The sequence below is a fragment of the Fusarium falciforme genome, chromosome 2 (genome assembly GCF_026873545.1).
Source record: "Fusarium falciforme chromosome 2, complete sequence".
In the NCBI taxonomy this organism is placed as follows: domain Eukaryota; kingdom Fungi; phylum Ascomycota; class Sordariomycetes; order Hypocreales; family Nectriaceae; genus Fusarium; species Fusarium falciforme.
The window spans coordinates 1,049,032-1,076,757 of record NC_070545.1 but is presented as its reverse complement, the minus strand read 5'-3'; the positions used below and the strand labels follow the sequence as shown (position 1 = coordinate 1,076,757).

General features: G+C 53.4%; 9 protein-coding genes across 9 annotated transcripts; 3 read left to right on the top strand and 6 right to left on the bottom strand.

Annotated features, from left to right (window-relative positions):
• Positions 1-437: 437 nt before the first annotated feature.
• Positions 438-2,097, top strand: NCS54_00228800 (Hypothetical protein; the record flags this gene model as incomplete). The annotated part of the gene is made up of 2 exons (XM_053147890.1): positions 438-759; positions 815-2,097. The coding sequence occupies exons 1-2, from the start codon at positions 450-452 to the stop codon at positions 2,095-2,097; spliced, it is 1,593 nt and encodes a 530-aa protein (XP_053003865.1). The 5' UTR covers positions 438-449.
• Positions 2,098-2,371: 274 nt separating this feature from the next.
• On the bottom strand, positions 2,372-3,879 carry NCS54_00228700 (Oxidored-FMN domain-containing protein; the record flags this gene model as incomplete). Its single annotated transcript, XM_053147889.1, has 6 exons — positions 2,372-2,421; positions 2,473-3,028; positions 3,078-3,230; positions 3,285-3,576; positions 3,626-3,762; positions 3,817-3,879. The coding sequence occupies 6 exons, from the start codon at positions 3,877-3,879 to the stop codon at positions 2,372-2,374; spliced, it is 1,251 nt and encodes a 416-aa protein (XP_053003864.1).
• Positions 3,880-4,687: 808 nt separating this feature from the next.
• On the bottom strand, positions 4,688-5,833 carry NCS54_00228600 (F-box domain-containing protein; the record flags this gene model as incomplete). Its single annotated transcript, XM_053147888.1, has 1 exon — positions 4,688-5,833. The coding sequence occupies one exon, from the start codon at positions 5,831-5,833 to the stop codon at positions 4,688-4,690; it is 1,146 nt and encodes a 381-aa protein (XP_053003863.1).
• A 274-nt stretch (positions 5,834-6,107) lies between these two features.
• NCS54_00228500 (G-patch domain-containing protein) lies at positions 6,108-6,806 on the top strand (the record flags this gene model as incomplete). The annotated part of the gene is made up of 1 exon (XM_053147887.1): positions 6,108-6,806. Exon 1 carries the CDS (start codon positions 6,129-6,131, stop codon positions 6,804-6,806), a length of 678 nt encoding a protein of 225 aa, XP_053003862.1. The 5' UTR covers positions 6,108-6,128.
• A 1,071-nt stretch (positions 6,807-7,877) lies between these two features.
• Positions 7,878-10,287, top strand: NCS54_00228400 (Hypothetical protein; the record flags this gene model as incomplete). Its single annotated transcript, XM_053147886.1, has 5 exons — positions 7,878-7,911; positions 7,971-8,008; positions 8,071-8,158; positions 8,233-8,582; positions 8,635-10,287. The coding sequence occupies 5 exons, from the start codon at positions 7,878-7,880 to the stop codon at positions 10,285-10,287; spliced, it is 2,163 nt and encodes a 720-aa protein (XP_053003861.1).
• Positions 10,288-11,342: 1,055 nt separating this feature from the next.
• Positions 11,343-13,811, bottom strand: NCS54_00228300 (Hypothetical protein; the record flags this gene model as incomplete). The annotated part of the gene is made up of 3 exons (XM_053147885.1): positions 11,343-13,462; positions 13,525-13,655; positions 13,711-13,811. The coding sequence occupies 3 exons, from the start codon at positions 13,809-13,811 to the stop codon at positions 11,343-11,345; spliced, it is 2,352 nt and encodes a 783-aa protein (XP_053003860.1).
• A 1,673-nt stretch (positions 13,812-15,484) lies between these two features.
• Positions 15,485-16,834, bottom strand: NCS54_00228200 (GST C-terminal domain-containing protein; the record flags this gene model as incomplete). Its single annotated transcript, XM_053147884.1, has 4 exons — positions 15,485-15,767; positions 15,820-16,082; positions 16,134-16,610; positions 16,664-16,834. The coding sequence occupies 4 exons, from the start codon at positions 16,832-16,834 to the stop codon at positions 15,485-15,487; spliced, it is 1,194 nt and encodes a 397-aa protein (XP_053003859.1).
• A 720-nt stretch (positions 16,835-17,554) lies between these two features.
• On the bottom strand, positions 17,555-20,869 carry NCS54_00228100 (Hypothetical protein; the record flags this gene model as incomplete). Its single annotated transcript, XM_053147883.1, has 3 exons — positions 17,555-18,283; positions 18,332-20,704; positions 20,864-20,869. The coding sequence occupies 3 exons, from the start codon at positions 20,867-20,869 to the stop codon at positions 17,555-17,557; spliced, it is 3,108 nt and encodes a 1,035-aa protein (XP_053003858.1).
• Positions 20,870-22,151: 1,282 nt separating this feature from the next.
• On the bottom strand, positions 22,152-23,016 carry NCS54_00228000 (Peptidylprolyl isomerase; the record flags this gene model as incomplete). Its single annotated transcript, XM_053147882.1, has 6 exons — positions 22,152-22,179; positions 22,236-22,277; positions 22,434-22,454; positions 22,512-22,572; positions 22,658-22,722; positions 22,787-23,016. 6 exons carry the CDS (start codon positions 23,014-23,016, stop codon positions 22,152-22,154), a joined length of 447 nt encoding a protein of 148 aa, XP_053003857.1.
• Between the last annotated feature and the right edge of the window lie 4,710 nt (positions 23,017-27,726).

The following is a 27,726-nucleotide window of genomic DNA, read 5'->3' as shown; positions in this document are numbered from 1 at the left end:
CAGCGAGGGGATAGGCGCTGGGCCATAAGGCTGCCATGCTCGTATTTACAGCGGCAAGGCGTCCTTTGGCTAGTTTTATGGTCAAGGCGAACTTGGGGCGGCAGCAGCTATTTCTGGTGGTTCGAGGCTGAAAACAGGGATGGGTAAGGCATGTTCCGTTCACTTATTCAAAAGAAACATAAAAGTCTCGGAAGCTAATTTCGACGTGACCGTTTTCGTTGTTCAAGGCACCCAATACCTGAGGCAGTGATGAAAACGTCGACTCCTATTTTAGGATTGGATGCTCCTGCAGCTGGTGCCTGAATTGCTGTGTACCTGCCTGTCCTACCTACAGCACCCTCTCCACGTGACTCCGTGGTTCTCTCGCGCGTCATTCCCCAATTTACCTAGACACACCAGACTCTTTGCTCTTCCATGATTCATCATCGCATGCCCTGGCCAAGGCTATCATGACGCCAGACAGCGATGACGAGTTTGGCTATGATTTCTCCGTCGAGGAAGAGGAGTTGCTGCTCCAGCTCACTTCACACAAGGACCCCCCCGCTCCTCCACAGCAGCAGGCGAACATAACGGCGATAGATGCTCCAGATGGCAGACTTCGCGGTCAGGCTGTTGCCCAAGAGGCCAGGAATCGCCCAACGCTTGGGCATGACGATATACAGGCCTCGAGGGAAGCCTCCTATGCTCGCTCAAGCCTCCCTACGCCACTGCCGTTATCTTCAACGGCCATACTCAACCAAGAAGTTTTCTACCCGGATCGTACGTGGTGACCTTGCCATGGGACTTCGTCGCACTAACTGACCCAAGCGACTAGTCACCAAAGCTTTGTCCAACCTAGAGTCCAAGTCAGCTGTGAAGTCTGACTCAACTGTCACAGCGGGACTACAGGCTGACTCCGTCGAGGATGATCCCTTTGATGACGGCCGTTCACCTTTACAGCGGTTTCGTTCTTACCCCAAGAAGCCTCTGACAGTGAGCGATCTCACTTCGGGTGCTTGGTGTGAGTTGCAGTACTGGTACACTCTCACCCGGTTACCAGGCGGCCGGAGGACAAGAACGGCCGCGATGAAGCAAGGGTCCAAGGTCCACCAAAAACTTGAGGATGAGGTCCATACCACAGTCCAGATCGATATCATGACCAAGGAAGACGCATTTGGACTTCGACTCTGGAACTTGGTTCAAGGCCTGAGAACCCTGCGAGACACCGGGCTTACCCGGGAGCTGGAAGTTTGGGGCATGGTTGATGACAACCTCGTGAATGGCATCATTGACAGCGTCAGCTATGAGAATCCTAATCCCGAATTCGAAGAGGAGTTGTCCAGTCAGGAGTCGCGGAGCAATTACCAACAGACGACATTAACGGATTACTTCCCACCTAAAAATGGTGAGAGCCATGGCGGTCCAAAAATCTATCTCGCAGACGTCAAAACTCGAGGCTCGTATGCTCCCCCGTCAAACGCCCTCATCAGACCTGCCAAAATTCAGTTATTACTGTATCATCGATTTTTGTCCGACATGGCGGCTGGCAGGCTCAACTTCCTCAAGGTCTTCCGGCGATACGGACTCGACCCCGACGACACTTTCTCGGACACCTTCATCGCTCAGGTCGGGAGCCTTCATGATGAGATATTCGTGGACGCTTCGGAGGCGGAGGTTTCGGCCACAGAGGACCACCGTTCATCGAGCTATCGGAGCTCATCATCAGCAGGTCCCGATTTACTACAGTATCGGACCCTACGGGAGCTCATACCACTCGTCGAGCACGAGATGGATCTCACATTTCCACACGGCGAACATACCCTCGGCCACATGCTCCGCGTCCAATATGTCCATCGTAGTGACGGTCAAGAGATTGACGTCCACGATTTCCCCGTTTCTAGACAAGCACTGGACGCCTTCCTCGCCAACTACATGGCCTGGTGGCGAGGTGAGCGAAGGGCCAAGGGCGTGGATATAGAAGAGGCTTTCAAGTGTAGAACATGCGAGTTTGCCTCGGACTGCTCATGGCGCCAGGCCATGGACGATGAAAGGTTGCAGAGAGCGAGGACGCAGCAGAAGGTGCGAGCTATGCGGCGGAAGAGTAGTGCTTATGCATGAGCTGAATATTTTCTGGATATGTTACGAGTTATGAAGGATAACGAATATACACGGCCTTTCCCTTGATTACCTGAACTTTGAGCTGTTCCCATGAGCGGGTTTTGACTAACAACCACCCTGTGCAGGTGAAATACGGTCAAATTGTCTACTATTTTTCTATCATGTGAGATCCCATTGACCCAGAACAGCCATCCTCTATACCAAACGCCTCTCTATCAAGAAACGAGATCATTACCAATAACACTATGATACTCGAAGCACTCCAGTTCCAGGTTCAATGCCTCTTGTGTCGGTGCGTACGGGTCATGCCAAAACCCCATCCATCTATCGACATAGTTAGCAGGGTTAGATAACAGCAGATCACACAGCACATACATTGAGCCGCGACATGAATGTCGATATCCAGCTCGTCAGCCCAGTGCCACACAAGGTTGGGGTCCTTGAGGAACCCACGGCCAACCAGCACAGCGTCGACGGAGCCATCACTTAAATAGCCCTGGGCCTGCTTCCCGGAAGTGATGCTGCCCACGGCAGTCACCGAGACCCCTGTTCCATCGACGGCCTTCTTCACGGCCGCGGCCCAGGGGACCTGGTAGCCAGGGCCGGCGGTGATCTTTTGTCGGCTGTCCAGGCCGCCGCCCGAGATGTCGAGCAGATCGACACCCTCGCCCGCCAGGATTCTGCCTAGCTTGCCAGCTTCCTCGATATGCCACTGTGGCAAAGAGGGGTCAAAGTCGAGGTAGTCCGTGCCAGGCATGCGGACCAGCAGAGGAAAGTCTGCAGGGACGATAGTGCGAGTAAGTTGGACGATTTCAATGAGAAGACGGGTTCGGTTCTCGAAAGAACCGCCGTATTCATCTGTTCGCTGGTTGGAGGCTGGCGAGAGGAAAGAGTTGAGAAGGTAGCCGTGAGCGGCGTGAATCTCGATGGCCTGTTGTTGTTAGTACTGATTGGCGAGTAATAAAAGCTCAGAGACTCACGTCGAAGCCAACCACGAGTGCTCTCTTGACGCCCGCAACCCAGTCCCGCTTGAACTTGGCAATGTCCTCTGTGGTCATCTCCTTGGGGACTAAAGTCTCTGGACTGAAAGGGATGGCGCTCGGTGCGACAACTTCGTCTGGCCAGCCGTCGGCCTAGAGCAGGTTAGCATGTGTGCTCTGAAAGTTCAAGTATCTTGTTTATCCCACCTCCTTGACGGCCACGGCCTTGCGATCAAGCCAAGGCACGACGGTGCTCGCCTTTCTTCCAGCATGTCCCATTTGGATAGCGATCTTGCTATTTTGGCTGTGCACAAACTCGACAACCTCCTTCAAAGGCACCATCTGTCCATCTTCCCAGATGCCTGCATCCTGAGGGCTGATACGGCCCTCGGGTGAGACAGAGTGGACTTCGGTAATGATGAGCGAAGCACCACGGGCTGCGAAACTGCCGAGATGCTGCTTATGCCAAGGGGTCATGTAGCCATCCTTAGCGGAGTATCTACGCGAAGTTTAGTATAACTCAAGAGTTGATGGGAAAGACGACGCACTGGCACATAGGTGACACGATAATGCGGTTACGGAGAGTGAGGTTTCGGAGCTTGAGAGGTGAGAAGAGGGTGCCTTCTGGCTGGGGATCCCATGGTGTTCCCGCGGGAGGATCCTGGATGGGAGTATAGAAAGAGACCTGAAGCTGTAAGTGTTCTGGGTCGTCTTATCGTTGTGATCTCCAGGCACATACATTCTTGGCTCCAGTGTTGACAATGACCTTGGGATGGCCGCTGGGTATATCAGTTGTCGACATGGTGAAAGCGAAAGTTGGCTGTAGTTTCTGAGTGAAAAAGGATGCGAAGGCTTTATTAGGGATTTGTGTGCTGAGTAGAATTGTAGACTGGTCTGAGAATATCGAGTGTGGACGCAGAGGCAGATATATTTATACCCAGATCCATGGTGAGTTATCACACGATGGCACAGAGAATTATGCTTGTTGTAGCTGTGCAAGCCATTCCGATTCCCTGCAGGCGCAACGTTTAGCCTGGGCGGTTAGACGGCACGACAATTGGCGTTTTCCATGTTCCGGCTTCCGGAGCTGTGACATCTTTACCGCTCATGGTGTTGATGCTTAGATAGCAAAGTACCAGCGACAACCAGATCCGAAGAGCGAAAATAGAAACCGAGACGCGAAATGACACCCCTGTCGACATGTCTCGACGATATCATCGCGAAGGCCGAAAAGCATGCGGGAATAACGGTCCTCCTGTGGAGTGTGCAGGGTATCTGATTGGGATGTTGAGTTCGGTGGTTCGGCAAGCAACCCATTCAACCCTTCAGCTTTGTATGAGTCGGCATCAAGCCCTTGCTTTGGAAGCAGGTGGCTTGCCTGACAAAGAATGCATGGAACGTTCCAAGCGAGTTGCGAGAAGCCCAAGAGAAGGATAATGCGGTACCAGGTCAGGTCGGCCGATCTTGCATGGCCGTAAATGGAGCCAACTACGTCACTTGGCTTCGAGTTGCGAATTGCTGACCTGTGCTGTTTCCGAAGCATCTCAAGTGCCGCTCCATCCATCTTGGCAGAATGTCTTGTCCAGCTGAGAAGAATTCTTGATGTTCGCTCAGAACCATAACCTAAACAATGCCATCATCTCAAGTTGGCCCAGGTTACGCATTCGCGGATCCTCGTCGTCTGGATCTTCGCCTTGGTCTTCGCCTTGGTCTTCGCCTTGGTCTTCATCTTGATCATCCTCAGACCCGAATTTGGCATGTTTTCCCTGGTTGATCTCGCCACATTCTCCCAAATGCTCCTCAAATGAGGTCGCTGTGAATCTCCGTCGGTGATGAAAAGGCATCTTTTCCAGGTCCTCACACCCGATGCAGTGGAAGCCTTGTTCCGTCAATTGTTTCGACTTGTTGAGCCACGGCGCCGGAACGATGGCCAAAAAGCGGTGCGGATTGTTCACTCTTTCATCGCATCGAGAGAGGAAGACTTCAGGAGGCTCAACGAAAGGCTTAGGATCTTCCTCAGAGAATGCCGCCTCGTATCGCCTTCGAGAATATTCGTTTATCCTTTCCATCTCCTTCTCTATGACAGTTTCGGTCATGACATCGGATGACCCGTGAATTTCGAGACCGGCATTGAGGGCGCTTTCGGAGTCTACAAATACAGACTCGACACTGGCGACACGGGCTGGCGAGTATACGCCGGGCATCACTTTCATGTGAGGCAGTGTGTCGACAACCTCGCTGCTGATCCAATACTTGCGACATGCGAGGCTTGGCGGCACAGGAAAGTAGCGTTTCCTTTCAGAGAAGCAGACGAAGCACACTCGCTTGCAGGTGAGGAGGTAAAGATAGCCGCCGAAATCACCACAGCCGTCGCATTTTTCGGTACAGAGCTTCTCGTGCAATTGCTTGCAGGTGATAATCTTGGCTGTGTCGATGCATAGAGCGCCGCGGACTGCATCCCAAGCATGGGTGATGAGAGCGTTGTACTCGGAATGGGAGTAGAGCAGCTCGGCGGCTCGTCTATTGGTTCGCCGGAGGGCATGTAGAGAGGCGAGGTCAAGTTGAGAAATGATGATGTGAAACAGTTCTGGGGGGAGACGGTCCAAGAAAGGAAACGGGGTCGTAGATGGCCGAGGAAGAAAGTCCCAATCCGATGGAAGGGGAGGCAAGTTGTCGCTAAGGGTAAAGTCCAATGGACGAGATGGGAGCCGCAAGACGTAGAGAGAAGGCTCTGAAGTCAAGTGCTGGTTCTCCATGCTGGAAGAAGCTGGCTCTCGCAAAGAAACGTCTCGTTGATTAATGGATATCGTACATGTAACTGGTTGGATTACACTCGATGAAATGCTGGTTTGGTGTCTGATTTGGGTTTGTGAAAGAAGCAGTCTCACTTTCGAGGCTGCACTCTGCACATTCCAGAGTGGAAGCCTCAGGTACCAAACTCTCCTCGGGTCACACAACAACCATCCACATGGACCTGACCCGTGTCTCAAGCACCTCCAGTTCCTGCCTAAAACACCATCCGCCACCGCTCACGACGGGAGCCACTGTCAAATGCGACGATTCAGAGACGACGCTTCTGATGAGAGCCATGACGAAGAGGATATTCCCCTGCATCACAAGCGCGCCTTTGGTGCAGGGTTGAAGCGCAAGCGGGTTGAGTTTGTCCCCGCCCAAGATCCAGATGCTGGTGTCACAACAACCGTGACGCCTGCGAAAGCGACAGATACGTCCATCGGAGATTTATACGCCAGTATCGTGTTGAAATCCGAGCCCGACACCAAGGAGTCTGGCCAGGAGACAGCTGAAATATGCCCTGTCTGCGAGCTCCCCGTTAACTCTACGTCCCAACCTCATGAAGCATCCATGGCCCATCAGGTCTCACTAAAACACTCCCATCCACCCTCAGCTCTTGACCGGTCCCGCATGGGACTGCGGGCTCTCAAGTCACAAGGATGGGATCCTGATGCCCGGCAAGGTCTCGGCCGCGATGGTGAAGGCATGCGGTACCCGATCAAGGTGGTGACCAAGGAGGATACTCTGGGAGTCGGCGCAACCGTGCCAGAGCACATTCAGAAGAAAGAGAAGGAAGAGAAGCCAAAACCGCTAAATCGCAAGGAGATGCGGCAATTGGCAGCAAAGGAACGACAACGAAATGAACGACTACAAGGGGAGATTTACGGGAGGGTCGATGTTGAGAGGTACCTGAGGGGAGACGGAAGTGACAGATGACAGGGCCAAGCTGGATGCAAACCAACATCATGAGGTGCGGAAGAACCTATAGTGTGTCGCGGGACTGCCAAAATGCCTTGGCTGAAGGTGACGATAGGTATGAACTGTCCGTGAACTGGTGGAGGCTGCGTAACGCGGCTGAGGACCTGCATCTAGTCCGGTAGGACTCACCGCTACCTAGGGATGCAAGCGAAGGTCTATGAGATGTGAGTCGTCGCTGTCCTGGATTGACGGATATCTATTCATGAATACCTATCCATAGGCAGTGTCATAGAATGCCATATTAACAAACCTGGACTAACAAATAAGATTACACATAATGGTGGCCCATAGGCACTCACTCACTACAGACGTCAGAGGTACCAACCAGTATTTGCTGGCACATCTGTTTAAAGAAATGGATATCAACCCGAAACAGTTGTTCTGAGACGGAACATCAAGCTGACACGGACCCTGAATTATTCATGCATGTAGATAGCGGATGCAAATCAAATAGATGGTTTGCCAACCTTGGCTCACTCTCCAGTCTCGAACGAAGTCCAAATATACTAACCCAAGCTTTTGGTGATGACCTCATCGGCTGCAGCGGCGCCGTCACACACCGCTCCGCAGCCAAACAGCTCACCCCAGTGTGAGTCCTTGGGGGCAGGCTACAGCGGGCCTCGGGCTGTCCTACAGCGGACTCACTCTCACAGCGACCATCACCAGCCAACCAACTGGGGTGCGCTAAGGACAGAGCCTCCAGGACCAGAGGCCGGGATCCACTTCATGCGCAGGTGCCATCCATGGGGCCTTGGGTGCGGGCTTGAATGAAACCCCGCCATACTCCTGAGTTGAGACCCAAACTTGGGATCTTCGACACTCAATCGTAGACGACTTGGTTTGGCTTCACCTTTGGCTCTGACGCTGTCGCGCTTCTCCTTGGTCTTGGTTTCAAGTCTGTCATCCTAGAATCTCTTCAACCTCCTCCTTTTCTTGTCGCGACTCCCATTCCGACCATTCCTGCTTCCGCCCAGCATCCTCCCTCTGTACCCAACGACGTGACGGGGCAGCCCGCCTACAGCATTCACCATGGGGCTGTCCGTCATTCAAGAGCAGCACGATGGTACGTCTGATTGACTCTAAGCCATGGCCATGGGCCATTCTGTTGACGCGCATCGCCAGCCATTCTGGAGCAGATTAAACAGATCACCCGAGGAGACGTAAGCTATAACATCCCTCCGCCAAGCTTATCAAGTTCAACAGTTAACACTCCGCCTTCCAGTGGAAATGCCTAATCGTCGATGAGAACTCCAAGAAGATTATTTACAATGTCGTTAAGGAAGATGACATTCTCAACAACAACATCGCCAGTCCGTCCACCCATCCAAATGCCCCCCAGCCACTGTCAGCGAAGCCTCTTGGCTGACCTTACTCCTCCGTCTAGCTATCGAGCTCATCGAGAGTCGTCGCGAACCAAACCCTGAGATGGATGCCATCTACATCCTCTCCCCCGAGCCTTTCGCCGTCGATTGCCTTCTTGCCGACTATGAAATGCGACGCTATCGCAGCTCCTACCTTGTCTGGACTGGACTGCTCGACCCCTCACTGCGACGCAAGATTGACGATTTCCCCGGGGCTCGCCAGCTTCGCGCCGGTTTCCAAACTCTCTTTATCGACTTTGTTCCTCGAGAGTCTCATCTGGTCACCTTCCGAGACCCCTGGAGCTTCCCTATGCTCTACCACCCGTCATGCAACGCATTGGTTCCCCAGCATATGAAGAGCCTAGCACAGAAGGTAGGCCGACAGTGTGCGCCAGCCCAAATTCTGGTCATTAATCTAGAAACAGATCGCCGGTCTTTGTATTACTCTTGGAGAATACCCCAAGGTCCGATACTACAAGCCCGCGGGTGCGCTTCACGAAGCGAGCGTCCTCTGCACACACTTGGCTCGATTCGTGCAAGAAGAGCTGGATGGCTATGCGCAATGGGATACCAACTTCCCGCCTCCCTCGCAGCGACCGCAAGCGACGCTGATGATCACGGATCGATCGATGGATTTGATGGCACCACTTGTACACGAGTTCACCTACCAAGCCATGGCACACGACCTACTACCTATCAAGGACGGCGACAAGGTCACCTACCGCACCACCATCAACGAGGGAACTCCTGAAGCAGAAGAGAAGGATATGGAGCTCGCGGAAAAGGACAAAATCTGGGTGGATAACCGACACAGGCACATGAAGGATACCATTTCCAAGCTGATGGACGATTTCCAAAAGTTCCTCGCGCAGAACCCACACTTCACCAACGAGAACGCCGACACGACCAACCTGAACACGATTCGCGACATGTTGGCAGGCCTACCGCAGTTCCAGGAGATGAAGGAGGCTTATTCACTGCACCTCACCATGGCGCAAGAATGCATGAACATATTCCAGAAGCACAAGCTGATGGACATTTCCAACGTAGAGCAGACTCTGGCAACCGGGCTAGACGAGGACTTCCGGAGGCCCAAGAACGTGCTCGACTCCGTAGTACGACTGTTGGATGATGAGGCCGTGTCGCTCCCGGATCGATTTCGACTCATCGTCATGTTCATTCTCTACCGGGACGGCGTTATCAAGGAGGATATCAAGAGACTTCTCGCCCATTCGGGCCTCCCACAGACAGAGTGCCAAGCTGTAGAGAACTTTGCGCAGCTCGGCGGACTCATGACACATGAGCTCAAGGACGTGCGCCAGCCTCCTCCGCCCCTATTCCCCATCGACACGAAGGCGACCCAGCTGAGCGAGGAGTACGGTCTGGCTCGCTTCGAACCGGCTCTGAAGCACATGCTGGATGCTCTCGCAAGAGGCGTGCTAGAACAGACACACTTCCCATATGTGAAACCTCCGTTGGACCCTAATGAGGACCTTCTGATAGCACAGGGAGGATCTCTACGCGCCGGCCGACCAAATTGGGCAGCAGCGGGACGCCGTCCGCCGGAGAACCGACAGAGAATCATCATCTTCATGGCTGGAGGTGCGACTTACAGTGAGAGCCGTGCATGCTACGAAGTTGGCGCTGAGAAGAGCCGCGATATTATCCTGGCAACCTCGCACATGCTCTCGCCTCAGCTCTTTGTCCGTCAAGTTGGTGACTTGAGCCGAGACAAGCGACAGCTCGACCTACCTCTGGAACGGCCCAAGAGACATGCACCAGCACACCTGTATGAGCGCCCGGCACCTCCTCGCCCTCCACCTCAACAACAGCCACCTCCACAGCAGCCTGGCGGTCCAGCACGGCGGCCAATTCCCGGTGGTCTCCCTGCCCAGCCTCGCCCTGGGAACGCACCCCCTACGGCAGCCATGGGCAACATGTCGCTGAACCCGCACGGCGGCAGCAACGGCACCTCACGACCGAACTCGCACCACAGCGGCAGCGGATATCATCAAGAGGATGGTGGCAAATACCACAAAGAGAAGAAGCGGAGAAATTTCCTGGGTATAAAGAAGTAGGGCTCTTCCAGCGGGAGTGTTTCTTCCGCGGCTGCAGTGTCGCCGCTGGCTCGGCGGTCTGATACGACTGGGACCGAAGATTCAACAGAGGAGCTCACGACGCCTGGTCGGAGGAAAGGTGACAGGAGCTCTTCAAGTACAGGCTGGGAAGAAAAGTGCCCTGTGTGAGGTGAGGGGCCATCTACTATATCTTGGCGATACGAAGAGGTTGTTGTTGTGTTGGGTGGCGATCGATGAAAGCAGGTAAACTATAGTTCGTGTTGTACCCTTTTTGGTTCTTTGCAGCCCTCGACGGAGCGTGGCGTTTCTTCTTCCTCTCTTCGTTGTCTGCGTTTTGCCTTTTAGTCTCACGACGAATCAACATGTCTTGCTTGCTTGCTTGCTTGCTCTAAATGGGTGGTAAAGTGTACATAAAAGGGCTAGCCTGTGTATATACAAGTTTTCCGTGTGATGAGTTTGTTGTTGGTGGTGTTGAAAGCTATCTCTTTTTCCAACGCTTCTTCGCTCCCCTGCCTGGCCTGAATAACGACATGTCTCGCCTCATAAGAGTTATTCTCACACAAGGCACACACATTACATGACGACAAGAAACATCAAGTTGCCTATCAACCAATCCATTTGAACCCACTACCTAACAAACAACCGAATTTTTGCCTCCATGCCTATTCCCTGTTGTCCCCTTCCCCATCGCCTTGCTTCCAAAACAAAAAAGATAAAAAAAGAATAATAAAATAAAAAAGGGACAGGTTTGTTTCACAAAACAAGTACTATCTGCAGGAGGCGTTGAACGTTGGTCCGCCACTGCTTTCCAAGCTCTCAGGTTGTTGATATGGTTGCGGTTTTTCCTCTTTTTTCTTTTCTCCGGTTGGTGGTCACACAGTAGTGTAAAGAAAAAAAAGCATTTCGCTAGTGGAGAAGCGAGACGCTTTTTGTTCCAATGTGGTTTGAGACAGGCTGTTGATAGATTTCGTACATGTGCGGTGCACTTGGAGGGGGAAACTCCGCTCCAAGTGGCCGAGGGGGGGGTTGAAGCATGGCAGTTCGGGAGAGTAGCTTTAAGGTCTGCCAAAGGTGGCGCCGCGGCCGGGGTTACCAGCAGGAGGCATACCTCGGCCCTCGAAGGGACCGCCGGGGAAGTCGGGTCCAGGAGGTCCGTTAAAGCCACCGAGGCCTGGGGGGAGGAAGCCGTGAGGTGGGCCGGCGAAGAAGCCGGGCGGAGGCGGAGGCATGTTACGAGGGGGCATACCGCCCATGGCCTCGGGAGGAGGTGGCATCGCGCCGGCAGGGAAGTTTGGTGGGAACATGTGAGGCATGGGCATGTTGCGGTTGGGGCCAGGGCCACCAGGACCACCAGCCAAGCCTGGAGGAGGGATCATAGGACCTCGCTGCTGAGGAGGAGGCATCTGGCCGCCGCCTGGCATCCAACTGGGTGGCATCTGGTCCAGGCCTGGGGGCGGAGGTGGACGTTGCAAGATCTGGGTCGGTTGGTTGGGTCGACCATCGGCGTCAGGGGGGTTGTGGAAGCGTTCTTCCATGGGGAAGCCGGGCGGCGGCTGATGGCGCATACGCTGCGGGCCGCGGTCATCCCTAGGGAAGTCGGGCTCCCGGTCGTTGAGCTGAGGAGGCATCTGTCCAGGCTTTTGCGGCTGGGGTCCCATACGCATCAACAGTTCGTTGCGCTGCATGTCTTGCGGCGCTCTCATGAGGTTCATCAAGAACTCGGCATTGTTGTTGTTGCGGGCGGCGTCAGGGCGGCCAGATCCCTGGCTAGGGGCGCGCTGGCGTTGACCCACAAGGTCCTGGAGGAGCTGATCGGGACGAGCAGACTGCGGCTGCGGTCGGGGAGCGAGAATCTCCTGGACGTGTTGGGGCGGAGGTCGGCCCATGGGTGGGCCGTCCATTCGGCGGTCACCTCCGTATTGCTGGAAAGGCGATCCGGGCGAGGCCATGGGGTTCGGTCTACCAGCATTGGGCGGCGTGCCCTGAGGGGCAGCGAAAGGTGAAGGACCGGGGGGTGTGGCGCTCATTGTCTGCTTCTGCAGCTTCGCAAGGAGTTGCTGGAAAGCCTGTCGCTCATCCTCGGGTCCAGGGGCTGGGCCCGAGGCAGTAGGCAGAGGCAGAGGCAGGGGAATGCCGCCATTAATAGGTGGTCCAGTCATGGGAGTGGGAGGCTCAGTCTTTCCTCGAGGTTCCTCCTGAGGCTGGGAAAAGAACGAAGTGAACCTCGAAGACTTTCCAGTCGGCTTGGGCTTGCTGGCGGCGACGGGCTCCTTGGCCTCGTTAGCGCCTGGCGTGTCGAGACCAGCATTGGACGCAAAGGCCATAAAGAACTTGTCAGGACCAGATTCCACTGCTGGAGCAGATTGCACTGGAGGCTTTTCAGCCTCGACAACAGCTTCAGCCGCCTCGACAGCTGCAGACTTGGGGGGAGCGGCGGGAATGCCAGCCTTGGCCTTCTTCATCTCCTCCATCCATTTCTGGAAATCCTGCTGCGTGTGGGCTTCAGGATGCTCCTCAAGAGGTTCATCAAGCCATTCGGGTTCGCGCTCGACTCGCTGGTCTCGATCACGTCCCCAACGTCTCTCATGCGTGCGGTTATTGGAGCGATCATCCGCAACCTCGGCGGAAGTATCACGATCTCTCCAGCTCTTTGCGCGGTCTATGCGCTCCCGCTTATCAGGGGTTGATGTTTCATTCGTGTTGGTACTAGGCTCGTTCTTGTACCACGACTCAGACTTGTTTCGATTCGGTCCGTTTCGAGATCGGTCATTGTCGTCGCCATCTTTGTCTCGGGAGAACGAGTCAAAGTTTCGCGCCGGGCGATCTCGAGTAGCTTCGCGGTCATCGCGGTCTCTGGGCTGTCGCCCGCCGTCACGGAAGTTGCCTCCCATACGTCCATGGAAGCGCTCAGCGCCTTCGTGGCCAAAACTCTTGCGAGGCTTCACCGTACTCCAACCGTCAGATTCACCCTCAGTTCCATCACGGCGACGGAAGCCATTGCTGTTGCGACCTTCGCGGAACCGATCGTTTTCTAAATCGCCATTGCGACTTCGGAAGTTGCCGAAACGGGCTGGAGCATCAGAGTCTTTCGCGCTCTTGTCATTTTCGGTAGATTTGTTGCCTCGGGCTGAAGCAAAGGCCATTCGAGGGGGGGCAAAAACGAGATCTTCAGGGTCTAAGCAATTGCGCATCGGTCAGCACATGTCAAGCATGGGGTTCAATCCAGGGGGAACCGACTGGCACTGTTCCGTGAAACATGTCTCTCAACACCGGGACGGCGGTTGGTCTGGTCAAGGAGAGGGTTGTCATTCGATCGAGGTCGATCACCGGTCGTCTTGTTCTGGGTACGGTTTGGTTCAGGTGGGGGTCTGAGGCACGAGGTCAGGAGATTGATATCAGCAGCTGAAAGTACTTGGTACTTACCCCATCCAATCCTCGGCAGGAGGGAGGTTTGGAGGTTTTATACATAGCGGTGAATCCCGCAAGAACAGCAGTGTTTCAGCTGTGTATCGAACAGCCATCATGGTATGGAATCTGAAGATGCGATGCGCATCCGAGAGAGGAGACGGTCGCACAGGAGAAGAGAGAAGTGATTCCCAGGAGAATTCAGGCGCACACCAAGGGTATTATAGGAGCTTTGAGTCTTATGGGAAGAGCGGCGGGTTCGCGTTCAGGGCGACAAGCGAGTTATGGCCTTCAAGGCTGATTCTCGATAGGTGTGACGAGGAAACGTGGCGAGGCGGAGATGCGGTAACGGAGGCGATAGCAGCGGCGGTGGGTGGAGAGCAGGTCGATCGATCAGTGGTAGGTCAGTCAGTGAGTCGGCGAGGAAGCGTGAATGTATTATCGTCAAGGGATCTCGGGCGATAGCGTCGAGCGACAAGGCGAGAGCTGAGCGTGACAGATATTGGATGAGATGGCGGAGGAGGGTGACGTCCTAAGGTGGTGGTGCTGGCTGGACAAGGCGAGCCAAATGTGGAGCCAACAGCTGGGCTGGGCTCTGCTGGCTTTCTCGAACCAAGCCTCAGAGGGCCAAGGGCTTGCGGCAAGAGGACAGGGGTGTGCTACAAGGAGGTCGCTTCGCTGTTGGTGGTTGTGGTAGTCGTTGTCGTCGCAGGTGGAAATACTAAGATATTGTGTAACGATAAACAGGATGGCAATAGAGGGGGAATGTAGAAGTCGAGAGATGTTTTTTGGTGGCTTGACGTGGTTGCGAGGAGGAGGTGGAGGCGGGCGGTCGCAGTGCCAGTGGGAGACGGAGAGGGAGGCGAGAGGGCCCAAGGGCTGGTGTCCTAGCGCTCTAGCGTCGTAGTGACAGTTGTACAAGTTCAAAAAGGGCGTTTAGCGAATAATGAAAATGGGTCGTCTTTTGTTTTGGGAAGAAGAGCGAATGATGAGCTGGTAAATCTGGTTCCGGGTGATGGTTGTTGGACGAACGTTTTTGGGGCGGAGGGTTTGGGTTTGGAGACGGATTGTGATCCCGTGGTGAGAGGTGGAGGGACGGGAGGAGAGAGAGACGACAGATACCTTGCTCTCGACCCAAAGCTTCGTACCATGGCAGGTACCTCTGCGGACGCTGCACGCACTCAAAGCACGCTGTGAATGCCTGAACGCGTCCGTGCTAGGGGTGTTCTCAGTGGCAAGTTGTTCCCTGGAGCTCGCCCTCGCCCACGCGACGTTGCCCAGCTACCTGTGTGGGTACGCGCGATGCTCTGCCCATCGAGGTACCCAGACAAGCTGCCTGCCCGGCTTTGGCACCGGCACCGGACTCGGCTTTCTTTGACGGGCTAGTAGAGGCCATTCGGAGCCTCGAGTTGACGGAGCTATCGCTTTGTCGATGGGAGCGGATATTTGGCCCACATTCCTAGATCACTCCGGCGTAAGGATCGAATAATTCGTTTCAAGGGGTTCTATGAGGATACCATTTTGTGATCCCTCTCTCTTACTCTCGGACTGCTATTCAATACTGTACAATTACAAGATACGGATAAGGATTTACTGATATCCATGGTTTCTTAGTGGCATCCAATGTCAAATCCCTTGTTGATCTGATCAAACTGTTTTCAGTACGAGCAAGACGCCAACAATCTTGAAAACTGACACATCGCCCAAAATAAAGACAAGCGAACAAGACAAGCCTGGATCAAATCCTCATCTTCATTCAAATTCAAGTTTCATTTCAGCATCTATAGATCATCTACTTCTGCAGAGCCGCCCCAACAGCCACAACCTCCTCGTCTAGCGGCAGGATGTGCGGCAGCGGGCCGACGGGAGTGATCGCAAAGGGATTGATCTGGGTGTGGCTCCTCGTGTAGTGCCACTTGATGTGCTCAAACTGCGTCGTCTCCTTGAACGCAGGGACGTTCCAGTATAGGTTGCGCATCCACCGGTGCAGTGCCGGGTACCCGGAGCGGATGTCGCGGATGTTGCACTTGAAGTGCTGCACGTAAACAGGGTCGAAGCGGATGATGGTGACGAACCTGAAGGGTGTTAGGATATACAACGAGTTGGGAGAAAGAACGAAAAACTCACAGTCTAATGTCGGCTTCGGTGATGTTGGCTCCAAAGTAGTATGGGCCTTCCTGCGATGCGAGATGCTTCTCGGCGCGGTCCAGCGCCTCAAAGAGCGCCACCACGTTGCGCTCGTACGCCTCGCTCGTCGTGGCAAAGCCAGACTTGTACACGCCGTTGTTGATGAGGTCGTACGTCCACTCGTGCGTCTCCTCAATCTGCTTCTGCAGGTTCTCGGGGTACAGCTGGATGGCCTTGTGCTCCTCGTCCAGGAGGTCATCGAACTGCCTGTGTGTTAGTGATCAGGTCGGATTACGAGAGAGCAAGCAACTTACCTCAGTGCCAAACATGCGCAGAATCTCACTGCTCTCGTTGCTCACAATCCTCTTGGTCTTCTTGTCGTACAGCACCGGCACAGTGAATCGTCCCTGATAATCCTTCTCACTCTCAAAGTACACCTCCTTCAGGTGCGTGAAAGCCTCATGGCCCTCAATCGGGTCAGGCACAACATTCTCTCCAGGAACATCACCATCCTCCTTGGTCACAAAGCGCCAGCCGCCCTGTCCAAGGTGCCAGTGCACCACAGAGAAGGAGATGATGTCCTCAAGACCCTTGAGGCGTCGGGCGATGAGGGTGCGGCACGCCCACGGGCATGCGTAGCTCACGTAGAGGTGGTAGCGGCCCTTCTCGGGGGGGTACTGGGCGCCGGGCTCTCGAGAGATCCAGTCGCGGAATGAACTGACTTGACGCTTAAACTCTCCAGACTTGTCGCCGGGTTTCACCCAGTCGGTGACCTTCGACTCGGTGCTTGCCTATGATTGTGTTAGCAAATCGTAACCAAGAACAAATACGAGCATCAACTAACCATTCTGGTCTGATTTGAAAACTGGATGCTAAACTTGGGTGCTGTTGTCGGCGATGGCTTCACCGAATTCGCAAGATGCGTCAAAGATCTTACAGACTGCTGCTTCTGCTTCAAAAGTAGGTTCTGGTTCCAAGCTCCAAATGCTCGAATCCTCAATGCTTGCATCGACATTTCACAAAGCGGAACCAAGCTCGATTAATGACGGCGACAAGCAACCTCTTTATACTTGACCCCTCCTCTCTCAAGCAAAAACGCTGCATCACCCTTGCTCACTAAGACTTGCTCAGCAGCCAGCCCCTCACCATGTGCGGCCTAACTACTTCACGCAGGCAGAGCCCAGCCTTACAATCTGTTGGTTCTTTCGAGAGCTCCCTGCTGGTCGAGCTATCCCTTCCTAGAGCTGTGCGTCTCCGATTTCATAATCGTGGCGTAATGGGTCGCCCCCACTCGCCTGCGTGCCGCTTAGTTAATTCGCTGTCTTGTCTTGATAAGCTGCCCATTCATCATGACATGAGCCTTCGTAAACCACTTGGATGTGAAGCTAGGTAAAAAACTGTTGTATGCACGCCCGGCTATTGGCCTCAAACACGTCTTTCTTCACAAGATCTTGTCTTCCAAACTGTACCTGTACCTCTCTGGAGTCCCTGAGTAAGGTTGTCTCGGCTACCCCGCATTCCGTTCACTCAATGCCATGAGGCATCACTACACCATCCCGGCCAGCGTAAACAGCATGTTCAAAGCGATGCAACACCTTCATAGTCACATCAAGCATAATGGATTTCATCTATCTTTAGTAATTCGCTCATCCTTTATTCGTGTGCTCTTTCGCACTCTGTTCCTTCTATCGCTTCCTTACATATCTGAATGACCGACATAACATTCTCATCTGACTTATGCAATCTTGACCTTGATGTAGGGGACCTCCACGTCCTCCTCGGCAAGATCCTCCGCTACAATCTCAAAGATGACCTCCTTCTGATGCTCAGGGATAGGCTTCTTCGAGATAGTCTCCACAAGCTTGCTCAGCTTCATCTCATATCGCTCCTTCAACTTGGCGGGAGGGAAGAAGGAGGCATACAGAAGGCTGACTCCTGAGCTGAGCATGCTGATGCTCAGTCCCTTCTCCTTGAAGGTATCCAAAAGCTCCCTCAGAGTAATATCCTCAATCTCGAATCGATCCCAAATCTTGTCCAGTGTCACGTCACCCTCAGGTCCCTTGTACACCACCTTGGGACTGGCGATGGGCTCACTGAAGCCAAAGAAGGGCAGAGCCAGGTTGATGAAACCGTTCTTGTACTGCTCGATATCGTCCTTGCCATCAATGATCTTGAACAGCTCCAGGACCACCAGGCCGGTGACCAGGGCCGTTGTAGTGGCAATGGCGGGAATGATCTTGCCAGCAATGAACTTCGTCTTGTGGCGATCAGCGGGCTCGATCTTGTAGTTCTCCGCTCTCAAGTTACTGCAAGCAGTAATAAAGTCGATGTGGTGGTTCGAGTCGTCGTCCTTCTCAAAATCCACAGGCACCAGCTGGAAGCCGGACAGGGTGTTGGGTGCGGGCAGGCTAGCCGTCAGCTTATCCAGCTCATCGTTGTCGTCGAAGCTGCTTGCCTCCGGTTCCTAGATCCCATTAGTTCCTCATCTTCCAGGGGCAGTGTAGTTGCTTACGGGCTCGGGCTCCTTATCATCCGCCTGAATCTTCACGCTCGAGTCGGGGGTGAAATCGGGCACAATGACATTGTCCAGTTCCCGGAGGTAGATGGACCTGTCAGTTCCAGGCGACTTGATGTCGTAGTTGAAGGCGTGGAGGTTGGCAGCGGCCACGATGAACCCAAAGTGTGTCGGGTTGTTGGGATCAAACTTGAGCGCATCCGGAGCACGCTTGGGACCAGACCAGAAGGGTGTTCCAGACGATGTCTCGGAGTCCTTGGGGAAGTTGTACAGAAGTTGCTGAATCTTGTTGGCGAACTCGGTCTCAAAGAGTCGACGGGCCCAGGCGATACAGTCCTCGAAAGTTCGTGGCCGCTCGGTTGTGAGGTAGTTGCGGATCGTCTCGAGTGTCTCCTTCTGGTTGCCTCCCTGCTTCAGAGTAGACTCCAAGAAGTTGGGCTGGGTCAAGTACAGGTTGACAGTCTGGGGAGCCTTGACAAAGAGCTTCTCAAACATGTACTCCTTGGACCATGCGATGGTGTGCTCAATGCGGTTGGGGAAGGATCGGATAGTGCACATAGGAAATTCCTTCTCAGGGGGGTCCTGCGAGGAAGAGTAGGATTCGGTAAGGTGGGGAAGGACAACCTGTGTGTTGCCCTTGGTTCCAAGAGTACCACTCTCGAGAAGAGGCTTCTGGAAGAAGACACATCGTCGATCCACATATGTTCGCGCCTCCACGTTGTCGAGCGCATTGGTAACACCATCGAGGTTGCGCCAGAACTCTTCATTGAAAACGCTTTCGGTATCGGGGCTAACGCGTTCCTTCAGCGTTACAATGTGACCTTCGAGGTCGGGGTTCATGCGCTGAACCGCCTTGGCGGCACAGTCACTCTTCATGTGGCCAACATCGTCGGCACGGAAGAGGAACTGTCGGTTCAGGTTGCTCCTCTCAATCGAGTCCATGTCAGTCACCCAGATCTTGCCCTCAGGGCCCGTTCCAAGACCGATCATGGCCCAGTTCTTGAGCATCTCGCATCCGATAGCACCAGCTCCGACAAGGAATTGCTTCAGGTTCGCGATCTTTTTCTGGTACTCAGTTCCAAAGACAGCGATCTGACCATCGTAACGGCTACCAATAGGCTTGCAAAGCTCGGGGGAACGCTTAGTGCTTGTGGGCAGGGACTCGAGAGAATCAAAGTACATCCACTGGTTGATGGGCTGGAACTTGCCAGAAACAGCCTTCAGGATCTCCTGAGCCGTAATGCCACCAAAGTAAGCAGCCATGGGGTTGAGGTCGCCCAGAGCCTGGTAGCTCAGCTCCTTCAGCAGCTTCTCGTCTAGCTCAAGCTCCAGGCCCTCCTCCTCAGCAAACTTCTTGGCGGCGCCCAACACAATGGTCGCATCGTCGTCGTCCATGGGGTTGGGGAGTCGCCCCTTCGAGACCTGGAAGGCATGCAGAGCCTGGAAACCAAGGTGCAGCTGTTGAGGGCGGTCGAACTTGGCAAAGTCGGAGATGAGGAACTCGGGCTCCTTCAGGGCATTGGTGAAACTCTTGAAGTTGATGATCTTAGGCATCTTGACCTGCTGGTACATGCCACCCCGCTTATACTGGCCGAGCCCGGACACGTCGCCGATCGAGAAGGTGTAAGGGCCCTTGACGGTAATCTTGCGGGGCTCACAGCCGTTCAAAGCCTCCATGCCTTCAATCTCGGAGAATGTCACGTAGTCGCCATCTTCCAGACCGTGTCGGGTCTCGTCCAAAGCAGAAACCAAGCCCTCCTCATCGACTCCAGCAACGATACCGCTAAGAGGAGTCTCGCCAGTAGGGTCGATGACAGTGAACTTATCGCCAAAATCGCAGAAAATGGAACCGAAGAGACCAAAGGTGTCGGCAATAACGACATAGATGCCCTTGCTGTGGCAGTAATCGCCGATGGCCTTCTGGTGGTGGATAGGAACGTTGGTTAGGACGACGACCTGGTACTTGTCGAACTGGGAGAAGTTATCGTCCAGGCCGGGAGACTGGTGGACCTTGACGGGAGTGTAGGCGTTCAGCTCGGCAACGCGGGGCACGGTGACCTCGTCTCTGGGCTTGCCGACGTCGCTGGGAGTGAGGAAGAACTGAGAGGAGAGGTCGGCGAGTTGAACTGGAGCGGGGTCGTAGAGGGTGAGACTCTTGACACCCGCCAAGGCGATGTTCTTGGCGACCTCGACACCGAGACCCTTCAGACCGACAATGAGCACATTCGAAGCGCCCATGCGCTTCATGGCCTCGTGGCCCAAAACATAGAGCTGTCGGCTGTAGAGGGACTCGTCGATCTCGGTGTGTCCGACGACGGACTCGTCGACCTGCATCCGGGTCGCGAGGTCGACCTCGGGCAGCTTTTGGTCCTAGAAGTCGAGCAAGGGTCAGCTTTAGTCATGTTGAGCTTGCGCCAACGGGTCGGAAGCGTGCAGGTGGGAATGGGCCTTCTGCCCGCACGCAGCATGATCCGAGGCGTCATGAAGTTGCGGCCTTGGAAAGGGCAAGCCCGGACAGGATGTACTCACAACCATGGTGCGCTTATGGGTAGGTGACTCCCCGTTGGAGAGCTTTCGCTTCCCCAGCTTGTCTGCTTCAGACGCTATGTTGAAGGTGGTAAACCGGGCGGTTGCGAAGGTGATCCAGCACCAGGCAGAGCTCAACCCCGCCGAGCAAAAGGTTGACAGTAAGGGGCAGACGGAAGAGGGACGAGAGATGGATGTATCTGCGGGCGATTTCGATGCTCGTCGCAGACGTTAGCGGTGATAAGAAAATGTGTACGTTGGTATGGAAATCGGTGGTTTGTGAGAGACAAGATTTCCTGCCACGGAGTCAGGTAGAAGAGAAGACTGAGGCTGTGAGCGCGTAGTGGACGGTTGATGAGGTAATGGCCCGAGGGAGCTTAGCGCAGACAGTGTGAGTGCGGCATGAGGCATGAGCTGGCGCGTGCTGGAAGCGGGTAATCGAGCTGGTGCCTTACATAAGCGAACAAGAAAGCCGATGAAGGGTGAGGATGAGGGGCAACATGACTTGGAGTGAGTGGGGTGGGGTGACAGGCCAGGCACACACCAGCTGGTTGCCCCGCGGCCAGTGAAAGGATGATTCCCTGGAGCTTTGGTGGGCTCGGGCCCCTCCAAGGCATGGGTCAAGACTCGACAAAACTGGCCACCTGTACCTGCACCAAGATTCTGTTGGATTCTATTGACCTCATCCGGCTTGGTATGGTCTATGCACAGTAATCCAAAAAGGTTGTTGATGGTGGTGGACGCCGACTGCTTTTGTCAGCGCCAGTCCAGTCTGGGGTGAGCTGAGCCCTGCTTTGGTGAGGTACAGTGCTTGGTCCTCGTTGGCGGGGTCAAAGCATTTCGCGGGGCACGCCATGCATCTTTACTGCAGCTCAAGATCATGAGCACTCATGGATGAATGATAAATGCCCAGGTTACAGTATTACAAAGGAGGTGAACGAGCAGTCATGACATGAGGCGTTTACAGTTGCAGCAGTCAATACGGATACGCCCAAAGTTTGGGCTACCTCTGACTCGAGTGGAGCTCTATCCAGACGCAAGAAGCAAGACAAGGATGAGCAAAAGTTAATCACTGCAACATGAAATAAGGGCAGGCATCGATTGTTCTTTATTTAGCCGTTCGCATAGTTACGATAGCGGTGTAGAAGCTACCCGGATCGAACTGCGCCCAATACTAGGTATCTCTGGGTATAATGAGCAGTGGGCTAGTCGTAGGTTCGTTGAGCTGGCAGATCCGTTCAAATCCCCAGTTGCCGAAGGCGACCGACAGCGACGGCGACAATTGGTGCATTTATTGGACCTTCTTGAGCTCGACATCGCTGAATTCAACATTAGTAGCATGTCCGACTGGCTGTGGCGAGCTATTTGTACTTACAAGATGAGGCTGGAGTTGGGGGGAATGTGGCCGGGGAAGCCGCTGTAGTGGTTGTGTTAGCTAATGCGCCTTCTGTGAAGCTCGTTCAAAGGTGATGTAAATAGGGTCGGAGCTCCGGCGACGACAATGAGCCACTTGGGGGAGCGGGGGGCACGATTGGTCTGTGCCGGGTCGAGAGGGGAGACTTGGAGGGCTTACCGAGCACCATAACCGTAGTCGCTGGAGGAAGCTTGTTAGCAATTGCGTGCGACGCAAAGTATGAGGAGGAGAGCTTACGGAGTGATGTCAAGAGTGGCCTTCTCGCCAACCTGCATCTGGGTGACGCCCTCATCCCAACCTGGGGAGCGTAGTTTGTTAGCATCGAATGCCTTGTCTCTAGTTGCTCGGAAAGGCGGAGGAGGACGGGTATGGGGCTCGCGTACCCTTGATGACCTGGCCAACGCCAATCTTGACGACAAAGTCGCCGCGGCCAACGGAAGAGTCGAACCTGAAGAGGGAAAGGTTAGCTATGGCCGAAGCTTCAATGATGAAAAGGCCGGCTGGGTGCTTACTTGGCGCCCTTGTTGTCGGGCTTGGACTCGTCCTTGAGGTAGCCAGTGTACTCAATGGTGACGGTCTGGCCGTTCTGAGCGACAGGGCCAGTGCCCTCCTGGTGAGTAGTCTTGGTAACGCCCATGATTGCTTGTGTAAAGGAGAAGTTGCGAGATTGAGGTGCAAAGGAGTTGAGTCTGGTGGTGATGCGAGATGCGCGGGAGATGGATGCAAGAGAGAAAGACCGCATGTTGGAAGGGAGGAGACGGACGTGGACCTTTAAAGGGAAAGGGTAAAGGGGAGAGCTGAGCAGCAGAATCGGGAAGGCAGGGACAATGAATCACAGCCAGACCAGACCAGGACTTGAAAAGGTACGAAGGAGTGTTGAGAGCTCGGCGATGCGTGGTTGGATGGCTTCAGAGCCGGGGTCAGCTCTTCCAATCCCAGGGCGCAGTGGAGGGGCAATGAGATCGACGGCGGGGCATGGGCAAGCCAGAATGACGAACAATGCCAATCAGCTTGCGTGAAGGCTCCACTTGGGATGACGAGTGGGAGAAGCTCGCAGAATCGAGAATCCGCGGAAAAAAGATACATTTGATTGTCGTGATACTGTGGCCTTGGATAGCAACACGTGCAGGGTTCAGAAAGGGCGGTAAATCCCCTTGTTGGTTCCGGAAAAGTACGGTACCTCCATCAATTGTAGCCGCTGCTGTGCCCAAAGAGTGCGTATTCGGCCCTTGGCTTCTCCATCACGGCGGATGGATGGATGAGTCGACATCCAAACCAATCATCACCATGAATCCCTCAGGGTCCCTTTGTCAAACAAACTACATCTGCCTCTTCTACCGGCTGATCTATTCTTAGTCGCTGTACTGCCCAGTACCTAGGGACTGCACCTGCTGCGAAGATACATCCATACATATTCACGCACATAACGTCCGTCTCAGGCGACGGTGCAGTGGGTCTTGATGCTCGTCCTCATCCAAGCTTGGAAAAAAGCAACGCTTTTCATGGTTTATCGAGACAACATAACACCGGACGGACCAACATGAAACGAGGCAGTGTCAATATTATCCCTCAGCCTCGTTTCAACCCGGCTCGCTCCTCTAGTCCAGCCTAATCTCGGCCGACACGCCGGCTGGCTTGCTGGTTGGCCATGTTTCGACCGCCCACTCCATCCTCTCTCAGTCAGATCATGGTAGGGATGGTTCAGCTGCTATATCACTACACTAAACACCCAGATAACCGCCAAGAAAGCATGCATAACTATTCGTGGCCCCAGAATCGGTCAGCCGCAGCGTACTCTCCTGTTGCAACCCGTCACCCATACCTTGCCTTGCTGCAGGACGAGTTGAGGCCCACGCGGCCGAAGTATTTCGGGCTTCTCGGGGATGCGGGCGTGATACTGACAAGGTAGTCTGATACCTTGCAGGCACTTCAATCTCCCCGTGATGACAAGTCAGAAACCGGGTCACTTGCGCGAATGAGTTCAGCGAGCGCGTTCCAGCAAGTGTGATACTGCGGCTGGAATATGTCTGTGTAACAGTCAAGGGCGGAGTTTTCGACGACTCCAGGGTCAGCACTGAATCTTTCTCAATTGACGTTGTGCAGATCGTGCCTGCGGCATCTTGCATCTGTGATGCCTCGATCTCTGATTGCAGTTTCTCAGTAGACCATCCTTGAGTAACTGGAGGAAGGTTGCCCTGCATATCTTCCGAGACGGCGGTTCTTCAATGCCGAGATGGCGACCTTGACCTGGGGTCCTGATATGTGTAGATTGATAACCATCTCAGCTTTCATGGGCTCGGCTATGCCGTCATAGTTACTGACCACAAATCAGATTTTGAGGGGGCATTCGAGCTGAGACTGTTGGAAAGCTGACTAGATGTCCCCTCTGCATGAATCCCAGAAGCCGAAACATATCGGACGTACCATGCAGGCGCTCTGCAAGTCTACCCCGAGCCAGAGCTCATCGACGATGGCCATCATCGCAAACGAGGACATAAGTGCTGTACTCCACACCAGCAACGTCGTGAAACATATTTTGCATGCCACACCGATCGTTCCCATCCTTCGTGGCTCCTCCAGACTCGTCTCACAAGTGTGCAGCTCGCAAAAGACATGGGTATGCAACCGAGCCATGCGCTTCATGTCTCGGTGTTGGATAGTAGCGCCTGACACGTGGAGAGTAGAGACTGGAGAGGCGAGCATGTAGTGTTGTACTCAGCAGGATATTAGCCCTCAAGCGAGGTATGGTTGCGAAGAGACGCCGAGGTCTATATCACCATGCGTTTTGTGTGACTTGATAGCATGGACCTTCTCGAATGGGGATGGTTGTTGTGGTTGTTGGATGATACCCGAGAGAAGATTGCGTCATAGTGACCGCCTTGGCGATGCATAAGACCTCTATTCATGGGCTTTGACAAAAAACATTGAGGAACCTATGGATGTTGAGGTTTACCAGACTTACACGCATGTTGAAAAGACGTAATTGGTGGTGCATTGAGGCATGTTGGAAGCATGGCTTGGCAGGTGAAACATCGGGACGAATTGAGCTTCTCGGGGATCCATGATTTTGTTAAACACCACGATGATAACACTGAGCTCATAAGCTTGAAACATGGTTTCATCCGAGTCCTCGCTTTTACCTGCATTCTTGCCAACCGATGTAGCCGCGATAATATGCTTGGGCCCACTTCACTCTGGGTTGCGCTTTGACAGCTTGGGCGATCTCTCATGGCAATTCAACAATGCGGGAAACGGGGTAGAAAGACAGCTTGAAACCGAGACTGGAATAGTGTATCAAAACATCAGAGATTGCGTTGTTGAGCTCCATGAAGCATGTACGAAGCACCACATTCAGGACCTTCGCGTGGGGCCTGTTAAGACAATAAAAAGAAAGCAAGAGATGTATATGAAGCGACTCAAAGTGGCCTCATATGGCCTGTTTTCAGCTTGATCAAAGCCTGCTAGAGGTCTCGGCCAACTCCGGTGGCTGAAGTGATAACCGTGGTCGTCGGAGACTTGCGACTGACCAGAAGTAAGAAAGTTGAATGGATTCAACTGTCGTTCTGTAGCGCACAATGAAGTACTTGGATGTTCTTGATCGGCACGCGACCGAGCATCGAGGAACATACTTCAACACCAACTGGGTTTAGCCAGTTGATGATAGATGGGTTAGTGTAAAGGCAGTCATGGAGAGGCGGAAAGCATAAAGAGTACAGTATTATGAAAGTCCAAGGGAGTATAAGAAGCTCAAGTTATCACCGCTGCATGCCGTTGCCATTGGCTTCGAAGTATCTGGCAACTCCTACCTTTGTATCTCGCATGAGACCTGGGATAATACCACTCCACTGTTTCGCGAGAGATCTGTAAAAGACAGAAGAATCTCAGTTCTGGTAGCTTTTGTGCGCAGTCGACCAATACTCAACTATGGCTGGCGCTTGGTTGGCAGATATCATAGATCCTACTACACTGCGAAGTCAATGGTTGAATTCTGAAGCCATGGCCCAGGCCAGATAGGTACATGCTCTTTGATAGGAGGGTGGCAAAGAAATTGCTACCGAATATAGCATTGAGGAACGTGTGGGTGGCTGTATGATACGCAACCTGGACGCTTCGATCACCTCCCCTTCGTACATATTCCAGCAAGAACGAGGGCATGCTTTGAGCCAGCGTGGTAAGTACTAACATAGAGGGAAAACTGCATACAATGAACGATTGGAGATAATGCTGTCACCTGGAATGACCTGGATTCTTGGTCGGAGACTGTCAACAACGGAATGGCCTCACGAAAATCCGGTCGAGGTACTCAAGAGAATGACAAGTGTCCATTTTCTAGAACCAAGCCCTAAACGAGAGAGATATTTTCTAATTGTGTAACTTGGAAGTGATTCTCTCGGTAATTGAATGGCTTTGTGGATCATTCAGAAGGACGATTCCCTCTTCCGGTCTGTTGTTAACTGATATATGGAGCTCTTAAATGACCAAGACAACAGAATGAAAGAGCATAAAGTAACTAGTGAATCCTTCATAAAACAGGAAGTTCGCCAGGTTCTACGGCACTAGGTCTCCCGGCGCCTTCCTTTCAGGGTGGCCGAGTGCCATCCCTTCGCATTGTTCCTGAGCATTGTGCAGCGGCAACTTGGCTCACATAGGCCGATAACTTCTATTACAGCGCAGCCCACCGAAAGACTGACAATATATACTATATGACACGGAAAGCAGGTATCCGGACCAATGTATGGCTTGTACAAACGGTGGGATGCATATCTCGATTGGGACAGCTGAAGTTCAAAGCTGCGACAACTATATATTGAGTACATGATCTTTTACGGACCTTGCGTGCCTGTTAAATCTAGTTATGCCATAACTTGATTAGTGGGAAGGAAATTCTCCATCATGGATCCCCATCATGCGCTTCGCCTTAGGCAATGGGGTGGTAAAAGGGTCCAAAATCCAGACAGAGGCTGGCCATTTCCCGACCTAAAACTTGTGACAATTACATTAAATTTGAAATTAAAAAGTGAAAGATTCTCGTATGAGGTTTACTGGTGCCTTATTTGCCGTGGGTGAGCAGACTTGGGGTGGGAAATGTTGTCCCATTCAATGACATCGCAAATCTGGCTCATGCACTCACCCATTCTAAGGTTATATGTGACAACGGATAATACGTAGGTTAATCTAGACAATGAGATCATCCGAATTATAATAGGACAAGTAATTTCCGACTTTGACTGTCGTTGGGTTTTGAGGGTGGCATTGTTTAAGATATGTTCGATCCATCGCACTTGAATGCGGCAGCAATATAAACAGCGAACTCATGACCACAGCCGTCATGGCAACTTGACTCAGCCTTGGTCTTATCCTATTTTTACGGACGATCCAATGGCATCAATGGAGCGTCGCGTTGAAAGGACTTTTGCAACTCCTATCTCGGAAGGGCCGTTATGGACGTGCT